This window comes from Symphodus melops, assembly GCF_947650265.1.
Source record: "Symphodus melops genome assembly, chromosome: 3".
In the NCBI taxonomy this organism is placed as follows: domain Eukaryota; kingdom Metazoa; phylum Chordata; class Actinopteri; order Labriformes; family Labridae; genus Symphodus; species Symphodus melops.
Window position 1 is genome coordinate 27944431 of NC_136693.1, and position 16817 is coordinate 27961247.

General features: G+C 40.4%; 2 protein-coding genes across 3 annotated transcripts; one reads left to right on the top strand and one right to left on the bottom strand.

Moving 5' to 3' along the window:
• Positions 1–407: 407 nt before the first annotated feature.
• Positions 408–9816, bottom strand: LOC306821488 (E3 ubiquitin-protein ligase MARCHF3). 2 transcript variants are annotated; one of them, XM_079339948.1, is made up of 5 exons: positions 9698–9816; positions 5941–6146; positions 4871–5066; positions 1466–1672; positions 408–1205 (listed from the first exon to the last, which is right to left on the bottom strand). In XM_079339948.1, the coding sequence occupies exons 2-5, from the start codon at positions 6120–6122 to the stop codon at positions 1047–1049; spliced, it is 744 nt and encodes a 247-aa protein (XP_079196074.1). In that variant the 5' UTR covers positions 6123–6146; positions 9698–9816; the 3' UTR covers positions 408–1046. The 2 variants fall into 2 exon arrangements, with proteins under 2 accessions (XP_079196074.1, XP_079196075.1); XM_079339949.1 differs by lacking the exon at positions 9698–9816 and having other exon boundaries at positions 5941–6158.
• Positions 9817–14229: 4413 nt separating this feature from the next.
• Positions 14230–15429, top strand: gjd6 (gap junction protein delta 6; the record flags this gene model as incomplete). Its single annotated transcript, XM_079339694.1, has 1 exon — positions 14230–15429. One exon carries the CDS (start codon positions 14230–14232, stop codon positions 15427–15429), a length of 1200 nt encoding a protein of 399 aa, XP_079195820.1.
• Positions 15430–16817: the final 1388 nt, after the last annotated feature.

Here is a 16817-nt window from a genome sequence, read left to right on the forward strand (position 1 = left end):
TCTTTCAGATAGTTTCAGTCAAAAGCACATACACATACATGCATACTGATGTTGTACTCGCCTCTCTAACTTTTCTGCTCGTTCACACAAAAGTTGTTTATGAAAAGAAATGCTCATGTTTTATTTTCAAAACTTTCCAAAAGAAGTTTCAGGGACTAAATTTTGTATTTTTTTTTTTTTTGTACAATTTGAACAACTTCTACTTTGAACTATCTATTTGAAAACAACAAAGCTGTGATGGTGTCTAGTATCAAAAGGAAGGTTGGGGGTTCAATCCCCAGCTCCTGCAGCAACATATCCGACCACAGATTGCTCCGCTGCCTCGGCGGCAGCAGAATGTGCATGAATAGGATTAGTTACCTCTGATGGTCTTACTTCATACAGCAGCAGCCTCTTGTGTAGGTGTGAGATGCAGTGTAAAAGCGCTTTGAGTCATCAGAAGAGAAGGAAAGCGCGATGCAAGCTCAAGTCCATTTACCATACTTTTCAACAGTTTCAAAGAAATCTGTTTCAATCCCCACAAACAGCCTCCGTGAACATTTACCTCTGGATTCTCTCCGATCAGCTTTAGATGAGGGTGAGATGGTGAGGGGAATTGGGGAAGCTTTTCTCAACTTTATAACAAAAAAAAAAAGTTTTTTTGAAGATGTCCCATTTGTTTAAATTCTACAGATTGTCATCAGTTGGTTTTGTTTTGTTTGTCCCAAATAAATGTAGGATAACCAGATGAGAATAATCCAAGAAATCCTGATAGCGACGCTCACTGTGGATCAGAATATCATTGACTCACCAGGATGACTGCATTGGAGGCCAGTTTTCATCACAAAGGACTGTGAAACGTCTGAGCTGTTGCTCCTCTCAGACTGTGTCAACATTTCCTCTCTCATTAAACAGACAGAAGGCCGGTCAGTCCAGTTGTCCTCCAGCTCTTAGAGGAATATTCCTTAACTCTTTCTTGAACTCTGCTGTTCATTCAGGATGTGTCTTGCACTTTGTTCCCCCTCCGTCCTCGTACGTGAGTGTTGCTTAGAATCGTAGACTCGGGTCTACACCATCGTCTCCTTGTTGGAGGCTTTGCCGGGGATTTTCATGGACAGTGTCTGTTGGTTCAGTGTGTTGTGGGCTTGCAGGGGAACTTGTAGTCGCACTCTCTGGTCAGTCTTCTTCCACATCTTGAACAGTTGCATATGGTAGCGCACAGACACCTGTGAAACAAATATATATTCCAGTACCTCTTGTACAGGTCACATAAAATGTTACAAGCCCAAAGTGACTAACCAATTTAAAATAACAGCTGTCTCTCTTAAGTTTCTACTGTATAAGGTAGCTTGTGGAATAAACTAACTCACAGCCAACTAGCTAGGAAATCTTCAGTATTTTTAAACACAGCTGTATTATGCTGAAGGTTAGCATGGAAAGCAAACAATCACTTGTTCTGTCTGAATAATTGAAACCCTGAACGCACCACAGTCCAAAAGACGTAAATGGTAAAGAGGGCCAGTGTGAGGACTAGCAGCCCCAGTGCCTCCATGCCGTTGGTGTAGTAGAGGTCTCTGGCTCCCTGAACACACAGCCATCCTGAAAGGCTGGCCAGTGGTGTGATGAACAGGAAACACACTGCGTCACCACACAGAGTCCTCCTCTGCTGCTGCACAGAGGGAGAACCCAGCCACTGTGCAGAGACAGAAAGCAGACCAGTTAACAGCCAATCATTAAAGACGACTTTACTCCAGTATCAGGAAATGATCAACATGGGGCTTTAAAACTCAAGAACTGTCAAGACGTTACAGCATCCGGCCAGCAGGGGGTGATCAAAGCCTGAGCTCAGGTGTGAGCCTTCAATACATCAATAAGACAACAGTAAGAAGTATTATAAACATAATACACAGAAATATATACACTTTAACAAACACGTGTTATATGATTAGACATCTTCATATCAACATAGTCAAATTACAATCAACTAAAAATAATCAAACAGCTCCATCTCATTTTATAAAAAGGCTACTGCAGTCAGTTATCTATCAAGTTCATTGATGCATTTGAAAGGTTTTAAATATGGTTATACACCTGTGATTTCCTTATTTATATCCAATGAAATATGAATTTTCTTTTCCCAGTACACATCACATTCAGGAATCGGTGACCCAATTTCCAGACTTGTAGACCTTTCACTTTCCTCTTCACCTTAACTCCCGGAAGTACAGCGGCGGCCATTATAAGAGCCGTTCAAATTCTCTAAAAATATAAGGAAATGTCCGTCCATGATTTCTTTATAACCTCCTTAAGCATAGGAAACACTGGACTATTCTTTACGAAGGGAGATAAGATAATGCAGCCTCACAAGTCCTAGCGGCAGCAGCCTTTAAAGCGACTCTGCATCCGACAGTTCACGAAAACTAACCATGACCAAAAAGTGACGCAGATGATGTTTTATTCAAAACATTTTATTCACTTAAAAATAGTTTGTACAGTTCTACACTTGTATATCCAAAACCTTCAGTATATTGTTCATAAAGTAACAATTTATAGCTCTCTGGTGGCGTAAATTCGAGAGCACAAGGCAATTTCATACAATCATACATACTTTGGATTTAATGTTGATTTATGTGTGGCTTTTGTTGCTTTGTAGACTGGTAGTTTATATTCTCTTTATTTCAGTTACATTGTGGTAATTAGGATTATTAAGAAGTCACAGAAAAGTGTATTTTCACCACGGCAGACCCATATCTCCACTGTCGTTTAGCGGAAATGCAGTCGCCCTTCTCTTGGTCCTTTATGAATTCTCAGAAAACCTTTCCTTATCCTCACAACATTTTCCCCGGCGTTAAGGTAAAGAGGATGGTGAAAGGGGATAGGAGGGACAATCCAAATGCAACAGAGGACTCTAGTGGTGGCCCTCCAGTTCACAACCTCGGTCCCTACAATCTGAGCTACTGTCACTCCCAATCATATCTTAGAGTAGGTTGGACTTGTTGCCCAGGTAACAAAGAAAAAAGCTTTTCAGATGATTATCAAAGAGATGCAGTGAATCTGGGGAAACTACAGTATGCTGCTGACTGGCTAACGTGATTTTGAAAAAATATTACATTTTACTCTCTCCTATTGGATGATTCAAGTTTTATTTGGATTTAGAAAAAAAAAAAAAGAACAGGGGCGATAAGCAATACTATCCAACCGCAATATTTATTTTATTGCAATACTTCAGACTTGAGTCTGCACCCAGGAATAAATGGTTAATGCATATTGTCTCAGCCCTCGTTTTTAATGAGTGCAGAGCATGTTGTTTAGTCAGAGATGACTGACACACCTCCATATCTCCATGGCAACTGCATTACATCACCACTGTAAAGTATGCATGTATATCTGTGTGTGTGTGTGTGTGTGTGTGTGTGTGTGTGTGTGCGTGTGTCCGTCACCAGCTGACAGAAGGCTTCTGCCGTTCACTGTAGCTTAACCATACAGAGCACGTGGTGCTTCATTAGCAGATTAGTGGCCGTGACCACACATGCAGCACAATGAGGAGGAAGTGGGAGAGGCTACTTATACACTCAACTGTTCTGTCCTCTACAGAGCAGCAAGGGGAGAAAACGCCATCTAATCTGGCTCTCAGACTAAGTGGCTTTATGGGTTCCAGCAGTCCAGCAGGCAGCAGCAGGTTGACCAACATGAAGGCTGCATGAGTTTTAGATGTCCTCTAACCGTGACATGTGCTGTCTCATTGATGAAAAAAACTCAAGTCACTGGATAGAAAAGTGTGAGACTGAGCATTTTGTTTAACTTTAAAGGTAAAATTGGTCATTTATAATCATTCATTGAATTGTGCAATAATTATGAATACGCTCTTTATGAAAGCTCAAAAGTCAAGCCAGCTCAGACACTCTTCTTCCAGAAGTTTTGCCAAGTTAAGCTGCACCTGGACTCTTACTCGAGTCTTAAAAGGCACAGACTGTCCAACTGATAATGGTCTACCAATAAAGACCCAAACTATTTGACTTTTAATTTTGTGTCCAACAAATATATTATTTTTCTAAAGAGGGGTAACTATTTTAGCAAAAGTGTTACAAACAAAATCAGTTTGACTGCATTATTTATTTTCCATTGAAACTTTTGAGCTTTTTCTTTGCAACGTCTAGTTTCAGGTTTTCTTCTTCTCTTTCTTTAGCTCGATGCACTCGCTCATTCAACAACACATCAGGAGAAGCTTGAACAGAGCCTGATGGGGTTTTTTTAGAAATACCTTTTGTGTGTTTCAGAATGCTGATAACTTTTGTGGGTATCAATATTTAGTGTCATTTTTGTTTCACAAACTTGAGTGATATATATTTCCACTCTGATCAGGAAGTTTATTACATCATGCAACTAAAGCTCATATTTAGCACATTTAATCCCTACACTGAGTGTTGGATGAAATGTAATTCAACATGATAATCTGATAATTACATTTCTTTTACTGCTCTCTGATAATAAAGGTTACATGCTTACAACAGGAAGAGGTTTACATATCCTGTTAGCAAAGATTTATTATGATTGTGGTCCTTGCACAAATTACCAAGACACTGACATACAGAGAGACAGTCAGCTATTTACCCTCATAGGTAGTTAAGAGTGACCAAGTAACCTCAGGAGCATGTCTGTAGATCGAGGGAGGGAGGGAACATCCAAACTCACAGACAGGCCACTGCTGGCTTTAAGATTCAAACTAGGAACCTTCTTGCCGTGAGGCGACACCATTGCACAACTACAGTGCATATTTCTTTTTATTTGTCAGTCTATATCTTTTAATTAAAAATATAACATTTTAAGAATTGTATGCAGAGAAGCGTTGAGTTGAGCAACAATGATAATGCTGTGTAATACAAAAGCCTACCTCAGTCAGAGGTTTTGGGAGGCGCTCCAATGCAAACTGGTGGTGGCAGAGTTCACAATGGCTGCTGTTGGAGGCGGTCAGCCAATGCTCCAGGCAGACCTGATGCACCATGGCCAGGCTTCCAGAGCACTCACAGGGGGACAACAGCTCCTCTGAGGCTCCGCCATCATGGCAGATCCTGCAGAACAGCTCCTCACTGCACAGAGGAGTTTCTGTCTGAGTGTAGTTTTATGACACAGCTTCCTGCTCCTTACATGTCATTGAACTAAAGCAGACAGACTTAAACACAAGTTACTAAAGCCTCCTTCATCAACACCAAGGGCAATTCTGATTCCATTATGATTCTCAATATCAATTAATATCACTTTTAATTGTCTGAAAAAAAAAAAAAAAAATCCCAACAGAACTTCCAAACCTTGAACCCTCCATGACATATTTGGTCCTCCCCTTAGGGTGGCCCTGGGTTAGGTATCCATTGTTTAGATAAAGTATCCATTCAGTTTCCCTTTAGTCCCCTCTTCCTCGTCCTTTATGTAACACATCAGTTGAATTTTGACCTCAGAATAGAAACTGTACTGATGTTATTTACAAAGTCAACTCTCGGTTCAATTCTTTAGGTGGTGTTGTAACGTTCTGATTTAGTCCTAGCAATAAAAACCTGAGATTTACTGAAGCTGCTTTAAATTCACTTCCAAAAGCTCAAGGTTCAGACATAATGCCGGATTCCTGTCATTGAACATGTTCTGGTTATGTTTACATGCAGACAAAGCTGAGCTATTACAAATATTATACAGTAAACCTGCTCCTGTACTCACTCAGCAGGATCTTTATCTGCATTTGATGGTTCTCTAAATCTGTTGCATTGTCCTTTAACATATGCTGAATGTTTGATTGTTTTATATTTTAAGAAGAGAAAAAAACACTAAATGTCAGATATTCCAAATCATCCCTACAATTTAAACATACATATAAATGAGACAAACCAAAGTAAAATGATGTTATTTAATGTAATGCTTGTTCACCACTCGCCCCTTAGAACATGTTTTTTTTCTTTTTAACGTTTGTGTTACCTGTCACTGATTTCTGCTCGTTCCTCACTGGGCGCGTCTGTGTGATGGCTCGTCACTTGGTTGAATCTGTGTAGTTCCTCCTCGAGCTCTTGTTCAGGGGTTAATTTTAGCTCCCCCACAGGGCTGGACACCCCCTGGTCCAGGGTTTCCTCTGCTGTCATCTCTGCTATATCAGGGGCCATTTACTCATGTCAGGAGCATCTCACCTGTTATCACAAAGAGACACACAGCAACAACGTGAACAAGTTCATTATCATTGCATTAATGGAGCAATGAGAGCGCTCCAGCATGATGAATGTTTTCTCAAATATTTAAATGTTGAGACTTAAAAAGATCAACAGTTGAGAAGTATTATATTTACTATTATTGTTTGTGATTAAAAGTACATTTTCAATAATGTTATTATGGTTGAAGAACTATTCTCTGTCTAGACATTTTAGTCTTTATCTTATACAAACCAACATATTGTGTCCAAAAATATATTTTAGATTTGATTTGCTCTTCTTGGTTCAGAATATATTTCATCAATATGTCAGTGTTTACACTGATTAGGGTACAGGATTATTAATAGCGTGCTATTTTATAAGCTGTGGGGTTTTACTGCTGCACCTTTGAATGGCTCATTTCACTTTGAGAGAAAACCTCAGGTTGCTCAGTTGACAATTCAAAAGTAGTATGCACCTTGTGTCGTAAAGAATTGAAATAGCACTGATTGACTTTGAGGTTGAGCTTTCACCAAACAGATACAGCTAATCAGACTGATGTCAGACCTCGCCACCAAAGCCAGCAGAGATGTGAAACTAAACAGACGACCAACCGCTCTTCCTGATTAAGTGTTGTATGTGGGAGACTCAAAGAGACAGCCTCAGGTCGGCATGTTGCCTCACTGTTGTGGGCAACAAACAGGACCTGCATTAAACATGGAGAGCGAGTAAAGTGTAAATACTGTTGCATTGTCAGTCTCACTGAGTCACTTTGTGCATGCATTCCTGCATTGTCTCTTATAGGTTATTATTTCCAGTAATACAACTCAACATTGTACATCACAGAATGAGCACTGTGAAGCTTTCTCCCAACTCCAAGTCCTGGTTTGAGAAGTCACTGGTGTAGCAGTAATTCAACTTGTTTAAATACAAATCCAGAGGTGAAGATCATTGATTACATTCACTTGCATTCTTTGACTCCTAAATCAATACACTGGTAAGTATTGCTTTACATTGTTAAGATAAACTTTGACACATTTATAAAATGCAAAATAATGACGCATTTTAAGCATGTGATGACAAACATGATCAATCACAATGAACTATTTTAATTAAGGAATTATAATTGTTTGGCAGCCTTAAAACAGATCAATTTGTTGAATTCACAGGCTAATAACCATTAAAAAAAAAAAAGAGATTAAAATGTGTTTGGCAGTTGTGACAAAACATGAACACAGGAGGTCAAAACAGTTCCAGGTGCGACCCAGAACTCCTGCTGGTCTCCTGTAAGGATAAATCGTTCATCAAGTCAAACTCCTGCTGACTTCAGATTTAGAGAGTGCTGCGTGCAGAGAGCTTGCTCAGCTTTTCTGTGTCACTCGTGTCCTTGTTTGTTATTTACATTTCAGACCAAACCAAACCAAACCATAACCGTTGATAGAAAGTATTTTGTTAAAATGCAAGCCTTAGCTAATCAAACCGTTTTCACAAGATGTGATCAAACTTTCCAGGTTAAAGGTAAGCAACCACCTCAGCGAGGTTCAGGGCCAGCTGGCTCTGGTGTCTTCTCTCCCGCAGTGTTACAAGCTCCTTTATCTGACCGGTTGTTTTGACAGAAAACCACAGTATGTGCTGCAACAGTGAAATGAGAATATTCAGTGGTATACTTTGGGCGGACAGAGAGCTTGTTAGTGGGCACAATGTAAATAAAGCAGTTTTACATATCAATAGCTTATGGGCATTTCAACAATAAAATGTAATCAGTAGTATATTTTAAAATCTCAGCAAAAATGTTTCTATTTGAGGAGGAAAGTAGGAGATCCATTTGAAATGAACGTCTTGACAGTGGAGTGCAACTTGTATTGAGCCAGTTCAGCGTAGGGTTTGTAACTTTGCTAAAGAAAGGGTCTTTAGTAATATAACAAAGAGTAACGTCTACGCGTTAGCAGGAACCTGCAATCTGAAAACATGAGCCAATGCCAATGTGCAAAATCCTGCATTTCATCGAGTGTCCACTTGAGGCTGGCTTCAAGAACAAACACGCCACATTCAAACAAGTTGTTTTTACAGCATGAATAAACGTCTTTACAGCCTGATGCAAAAAACGCAATAGATCTGACTAGTTATTGTCATAGATGGCACACTCTGTACGGGGGTGAATATTTTCAAAACGACTCTCTTTGATTTTGAAAACGATACACGTCAATGACTTTTGTTAAGTTGACTGAAAGTTAGGCTGAGACAGGATTTCCAGCATGGCGGCTGCTGCAGATGAGCCTCCTGCAAGAACAGATAGCTGACGTCACCCAGGCTTCATCTATTAATATTTACAGACTATGGGCTGGAGAGGCTCTTTTTGTAAAATGGCTTGAGATAACAGTTGTTATTAATTAACAATATACATTGAAATTGAATGGTTGATTGAGGGAGGGTACGAACATTTACACAGACAACAGTTTGTTCGTGTCCTAAACAAGAACTCTGGCTGCAGGTTTTGATCCACGCTCCTATGAAGACTCACTCCAACATTTTTGTTGTTTATTTGAGTACTATTGAAACCAGGCAGCAGATTGTCTGTGTCCATAGTTGAACTAGGAAGTTTGTTTTGTTGGTGAACTCACAGAGAATTAAAAAAAAATTGTGTTGTGTTTCATTGCTGTTGTACAGTATTTTGACACACAGCTTTAAACTGTTTTAATACAGTTTATCTTTTCTAATTAATTGAAAGCTCTGCTCTGTTCCCCAACGTGTAGACTGACAAAGAGGTGGAGACCATCTCTGAGCTAAGAGGAGAATGAACAGCAGCCTGACACGGACACAGATCAGGAAGCTGCTTGCTAACCCATTAACAACTAGACTGGAGTGTACATCTGTGTAAGGTGTCTGACTCAATGTGCTGACCCCTAACAAAAAAAATATTTATGAAGACAATAATTAGGCTTCAGTTACGAGTCTAAAAAAGAAGTCTAATGAAACATGTCAGTGCAGCAAGAAATTGTTGATCTATTTCCAATAAAACATAGTCACATTATCATCATTTAGGCTACCAGTCTAGTCATAGTCACCAGAATAATCCTCGATAGTTGTTTTTTTTTTTTACTTCATTGGTTTTAATGAATTTTGGGAAAAGAAAAATGTCTTTTAAAATCAGATTAAAAAAACCAACTCTTGCAATGAACTGAATCATTTTCTGACGCTTTGAAATGCACATGTATTTACTGTTATCTAAATCAACCTTGTTCAACAAAGACGTAACAAACGTAATATTTGCACTAGAAAGTGTTCTTAAATGTCTCTCCTCTAAATGAACAACTTTCACCTCGTGACAAGAAATCACTGAGTTGCTCTGATTACGTCAATTGAAAGAAGAAAAAAAAAGGAATAATGTCAAACTCTGTTCATGGCAACTCGCGTTAGTCAGAGAGAAGGACTGACAGGCTACATACAACAGTGATCTGCAGAGCCAATCACACATAGAATAGAGCTAATGACAGGTAATCCTGCATCCTCAGACAGCTGCTACAGTCACAGTACAGTTCTAACAGTAATCTTACCACAAGTTTCATGTCCACAAACACTCTGAGAAGGTGTGCGCTCCCATAGAGTGTAAACCAGCCAAAGTAACCAGCGACTCCTGTGTGTTTTTATCGGAGAGAGTCTACGCATGGACGCCTCTGCTCCTTCTGCCAGCAGATTAGCCCGGCTCACCGTCAGTGGTGAGAAGAGTGGAGGATTAGAAGGAGGGGAAAGTAGGAGCCAGGCCAGACAAATGGAAATCACATCAGGGTGAATTACACCAAGCGGGAGCACCATCTAACCATACCCTCCCTTAATCCTGTTTGAGGGCTACCGGGCCGACAGCAGAGCGAGCCTTTCACCGGCCTCCTGCTCCTGTGAGAACGTCCACAGCAGTGGAGGAGGGATGAGAGACTTTTGTGTTGTTGTGCTTGTTATACGACAGGAAAACTGGCCGTGAAGAAACTTCCTCATTTCAATGAACTTGAGAACTGATTAAATGCTCAATTTGACCTTGTTACCCATTTTACCTACAGTAACCCTCTGTCACAAGAATCCCAAACCTGTGGAGAAAACTTCAAGGACTTCTACAGACTTTGACAAAAACTGTGTTTAACAACTCTGTTTTCTTAGATTAATTGTATTACTGTGCATTTATTTTCTGAAATGTTTAGATATTTTCTTTATTCCTCTATTTAATATATTGAATATTTTATATATATATATATAATATGCAGTGGTTAGTGCTGTTGCCTCAGGGAGAAGGTTCCTAGTTCATTTCTGCGGACAGGGAATATTGTAAATGACCTTCTGACCTTTGACCCTGTCGATACTTAGAAAACCTTTTTCAAATTTATAAGACTGACAAACACATTTTAAGGCTTCTATATGTGAAACATCAGAACAACCAAAGTTTTCAATATTAATAAATAGAAGTGTATCAAAGTCATCATTGTTGTCCCCAGACTCAGAGTAGTACACCATGAGGCGAGCTCAAAATACCTCTGATGAGTAACAAAGCCTGAAGTTGCGCTAAGCAGAGAGATGTTCTGCGATCTACAGCTGCTTCAGTCAGACAGATATAATGAGAAGGGATGATGAACATCATTGTCCTGCACACTGAAAGAGAGACAGAAGTTAACCCCACTCACATTTCCTGTCTTTTCTCTTGCATGGATGAATTAACGCTTTGCAAGTTTATGTCACGTCTTCATCTGACTCGAAGCAAACAGAGAAACACTGACCAAAAGAGATTCAGTATCTCCTCTCATGTGATGATGAACTACACTGTATCATGTATGCGTACTTCAACATTTATTTTAAAGTTCTTGAGTTGGGGCAGTGACTGAACAGACTGGTAACAATACGTTTCAGAGTGCTGTTGTTCTGAAGGAAGCCCGACTAGTCTAATTCCAGTCTTTTCTTTCTACACATGCTGTAAGCTAACATGAGAGAGTTGCTGTAAATAACTCCTTGTAGGACTTTATCGGACTCACTCCTGCTCTCCCTCTCTTCTCTAATCCTGTCTGTTATTCACTCCAGGGCTGCTGCTGACAGAGCTCAGAGAGAAGGCACAGCATTGAGATTTCCTTCACGCACAGACGGAGAGGGCGGAACATTTCTTTGACACAGACGGCAGCACGAGAGGCCCAGACGCGCTGCGCTCCTTCTTCCTGATCGTCTTGTTTGGGTGGGAGCCTGTTGGACGCTGTCTATAACTTTAGGTCTGGCAACACTGATGTGTCTGAGCTGGAGTCAAGGCTCAGACACATTAGGGATCTGCGAAACCTTCAACCCCCCCCCCCCTCCCATTTGCTTTTGTCAGATGTGCCTGGGGCCCTCTCTAATCCTGCAGCTCTCCAGACTATCGATCACTCGCTTCATCAGGTACCATAACAGCCAAGAAAATGATGTTAATCCGGTGTGCAGCTCGGTTTCGATCTATAGAAGACAAAAGCTCTGTCGGTGGCTGTCTGGATATGAACTCACTGATGTATGCCACTATGATCATTATGAAGAAGCTGAAACATGAGACGTTGGCTGGCTTGAGAAGATATCGAGTTACAAAATTGACAGACTGTTATTAACAAAGAAAAAAGAACAGTACACTCTTGGGTGTTTCCAGAGGTGACGTGACTGGTCATCTTAAAACCCTGAACTTTGATAGGCTATTTACCTTGTCAGCGGAGGGACTTTTTTTTGCATTTCAATGAAGTGCATTTTCTCTTGTTTTACTTTCAACGCAGAAAAAACACCATGACTTGGTCTGGTTTTGTTTTGTCTTTTCAGACTGTAGATGTTCTTGTTTTAGTTTTTCTCTTTCTTTCCTGGTGTTTACGTTGTGTTTCTTAATGATGTTAAGATGATTTACATACACATAAATATATATATATATATATATATATATATATATATATATATGAAAACCTTTGATGTTTTATTTTTTCAAAGTAAACCTCATTTTGTCTTTTGCATTTTTGTTTTAAAATAATTTATTTTCACATCTGCACTGGTTGTACAGGTTGCTACGTAAAGTGTCCATCAGTATTAACTAATCATATTCATACACTGCTGACTAAGCAGTCAGAGACTCTTGGGGTTAAGTGTCTTGCCCAAGGACACATCAGACATGTGGCAGCAGGAGATGGAGATCAAACCCTCGACCTTCTGGTTAAAAGGTGAGCGGCTCTAACTGAGCCACAGCTGCCTTAACGATGCACTATGCACATTTGTACTTTACCAGGAAAGTTTGTGTTAAAAATATGTAAAGAAAGTTTTAAAAATGAAATAAAAAGTGACTCTGTTAGACTCCAGATGTAAGCAGAAAATGAAAAAAAAGGCGTTAAAGAAGGTAAAATTAGCTTTTTAAGAAGAAACAAAACAGTTTGTATGGCTTGTTGTCGAACCATGCCTAAAATCAAGTCATCGTGAGATTTTTGGCCTTGAGAGAAAAAGTCTTGGGTAAAAAGGTTACAAACATCTTGTTTGCACTTAATGTCCTAAAAACGAAGAATATCACCTAAATGCTATGAAAATGCGCCTTAAATGATTTGCACAAAATCTTTATTAGAAAAGGTATAAACATTAAATTAAAAAAACAGAAATCTGTAGTGCATGATTTCATACAATAAAGAGCTAAAATAAAAAGTTATTGTTTTTCACTGAAAAGATAGATCACAGATCTCTATTCCAATTGATGAACCTGAGTTTTAAAATAAATGCTGTGCAGCAGAGAATTCCCGGCCTGCAGATTCTTCTCTAAGAAAACAACTTTGCATGCGTGGATGGCTCTTAAAATACAAAATGCAGTCAGCTCACTATGACGACACTTTAAGTCTTACAACTCCTCTATAGCAGAATGATTGTGCAAAATAAATGGGGGGGGGGGGCTTAAGAAAAGCACAGGTTATCAGTAATTTCCTTTTTTTTAACATCTTGTTTTATAGGGCATGTATGTATCCTGTATTGTTCTGTCTTGTCTTTTTTTGAATCTGTTGATTTTTGTGTTCAGGGCCCATCTTTGGACAGACAGTACAAATAACGTAGGCTATAAATACTGTGTGGCATTGGTTTACTTGCTTCATACTTGTTCGTAAAAAAACAATAACCAAGAGATAAATAAATATAACTATAGATCATGTTAATCATTGTGCCAAATGTTACAATGCAACACGAGTTATTTGTGTTCATTTGGTGAATTCAGAGTATCAGTGCGCTCTGAGCAGACACTCAGACGGGGGCTTGCCAGCACTGTTTGATGTAAGGAAAGGGGTCGCTGAGCGTTTTATCTTGGGGACAAATGATTTGATGCAAGCGGACCTTTCAAGGGTCTTTTTTTAAAACACAGATAAGAGGATTAGCAAGTGGCTGGCTGGAGAAGAGCAGTCAAAACAAGTCCAGACACCAGACTGAACTTAAGGAAAACCACCAGCATTATTTCTCACTTGTTTTGCTCAGTCATATATCCTAACATAGACTTTGTGATGCGCTATTTGTAGCATCAACTGTGCATCAAGACTTTGACAGTAAGCATGTTCACAATGTTAAATCTGTCTCTCCGTTAAAGGAAGAACCCATTAGCTTCCAGAGGACTAATCTGTGAAGAATGCTCTATCAGCTGGCACTATCAGCAGCTGCTCCACAAGAGGAAGGATGATGTCTCTCAGTTTTAAAATGGATCCTAAATACAAGAGAGAACTGAGCTCGCCAAGTGACTCATGTCAAGTGGACATCCTTATCTTTGAAAGATGGGTTGGCTCTCTATTGCGATGGCTCCAATGCTCTCAAGGCAGCCAAGCAGAGCTGGGAAACATTCGAGCAGAGCAGAAGTCTACAGTCAGGGAGGGACACTTTTGGCCATGGAAAGTGAAGGCATGCACAGGTACAGAAGCTAACATCGATTACTTGGGCTAGAGTAGCCCAGATCAGGTTTTTCTGCAGGGTGGGTTAGATGTCATCAAGTTCAAAGGGATAATTATTTGAGAAGAGAAGAGGTGGATCACACCAGAGCAGACTGTTCTTCTCTAGGAAGCTCGTCCCTCCTCGAGGCAGCCGGCAGCCACAGGCCACCATGACGGAGTGGACTCTGCTCAAACGACTCCTGGATGCTGTCCACCAGCACTCCACCATGATCGGTCGCCTGTGGCTCACGGTCATGGTTATTTTCCGTCTGCTCGTTGTCGCTGTTGCAACCGAGGACGTGTACACCGATGAGCAGGAAATGTTCGTGTGCAACACACTGCAGCCAGGATGCTCCACCGTCTGCTATGACGCGTTTGCACCTATTTCACAACCTCGCTTTTGGGTCTTCCACATTATCAGCGTCTCCACACCATCGCTTTGTTTCATCATCTACACCTGGCACAACCTGTCCAAGCTGCCCCAAAACACTGCCCAGAGGCAGGCACAGGGTCCAGGGGATATTCCAGAGATGGGAGGTAGGGATGTAGGGCGAGATGGCGGGCGGGAGGTGTACGACCGAAGCTGTGACTCTGACAGCTGCTCCATCCGCTCCCACAAGCACCTCGGTCACAGCCTGGCAGATGTGCTAGAGGGCATCCCTACCCAGAGCCTCCAGAGAGGAGAAACAAACAACACAATATCCTTGAATAAAGCCAGAATTTGTACCTTAAGAGACAACAGTGCTGAAGTGGTCTCTGGAGGGGTTCTGTCTAAATGCTACGTCTTCCATGTGTGTTTACGGGCTGTTCTGGAGTTGGGCTTTGTCCTTGCCCAGTGGAAGCTGTTTGGCTTCCAGGTGCCTGTCCACTTCTTGTGTACCTCGTCCCCTTGCAGCCAGCCGGTGGACTGCTACGTCTCCAGACCCACGGAGAAGACCATCTTCCTGCTCTTCATGTTTTGTGTGGGTCTTTTCTGCATCCTGCTCAATTTGCTGGAGCTCAATCACCTGGGCTGGAAGAAGATCCGACAGGTTGTGAGGCTGAGGGAGAGGGCGTCTTTAACAGGATGTCCAGGTATAAGGGGGGGCTATGAAGCCTTCCCTCTAGACAGTCCCTCTCTCAATTCCTCTTTAGGCTTTAGAGAAGTGACCAGCACCACCTCTCTGCCAACTTTGGACCTGGTGGTTGGTCACCAGACCGACTGGACCTGTGCTGGGAACTGTGGGATAATCGGTAGGCCTGGAGAGGTCAGAGAGACCAGACTAGAACCGCCAAAGAGACAGCACCCCCATAAAGGAGAGAAGCAGCCTCTTAAAAGTAAGAGGGAGGTCAGAGGGTTCAAGCAGAGGAGTACTGAGGTTTGGATATAGCCTCAGATCACCTGTGCAGATCCATTGATCATCGTTAAAGTTTGAGAAACTTTAAAAGGAGAGGAACAATCTTTAAGATTTGGGATTAACTCTCACTAGAGGAAAAGATCAGGATAGAACAAGATTTTTTTCTCCTTAACTTCCTAACAACGCTACTGGCAAGCCGACTGCCGATGCCATGCTGCATTCTTTGGTCGGCTATGAAGATCACCTGCTGTGATGACGGAATAACAAGTGAAACTTTTTAAAGCAGAAGTGGTGTAATTGTTGGTGATGTGGCAATTTTATTAAACAAATTGAGACACATATAGGAAGAATGCAATTTGGGGATTATAGGAAGTGAGCAAGGTCCAGACCTCGGTTGTTATAATTTAAAAACATCTGCTTTATTTGAAGGTATTCAGTATGGTGGCAAATATTGAAGTGCTCTCTCTGAGGGAAATTCAGCAGGACAGCCGCTCTATGTCGTTTGTGTTATGATGATACTATGTGTTTGTCAGAACCGTATCAGAACAGACCCCTTCATTAATCAAAAGAGTCCAGTCAAAACGATCGAGGTCAATTCTTCACTGCATCTCCACGTGTCACAGATTTGATCAAATTCATGATTCAATTTTAATGTGCATATTATTTAATATTGTTGAAAGTCTAAAACAAAGTAAAGTAAATCCCATAGTGCCAAAATAATGCCTAAAATAATGTGTAAATGTTTTCAGAGTACACCGCACGGATCATCACGGTCAGAAAATGAACACATTGATGGTTTAACTTTGAGAATGCAGCAAAAGACATTTTGGTGCCTGAAATTCAAAATGTTGAAACTCAAACATGCATAGTAATGTTCTTAACTGAATTGAATTTGTCCTTGACTTTTTTTATGTCTTTTATTATTTTTGTCAAAAAGAAGATTGTTTTGCTATTTAAATATCGGAAATGTTTCCGCAATTAAATTGTCAACATTGTCTTTTCTTCTTGTAACAGATTGTGTAAAATGTTAACTGAATTTATTTTAATGACCCTTACTGGAATCAAATCAAAATTGTATCGTGGCAGACTGAAAGGAAGAATGCGAACAGTGATTGCAGCTTGAGCTATTATTAAGTTCAATATTGTACATGGTCCCTTTACAAATAAAAGTTAAATACAAAAAAATAAATTTAAAAAATAATTAAAAAGGACAGATTTTGTCCAACACTAAGGCTTAAATAGTGATATCTAATTTAAACCTCTTTGTGTAGTTTTAGAGGGGTTGGAGGTGTGTCGCTGGAGGAGACTTTAGAATAATGGAAGAGGTGTCACCAAACAGAAGTTTGTTTTGGTTTCATCATGGTGCTCAAGGGCGACATCTACTGGATCAAAAAGTTTTTCCTTTAATGGAGACAAAAGAA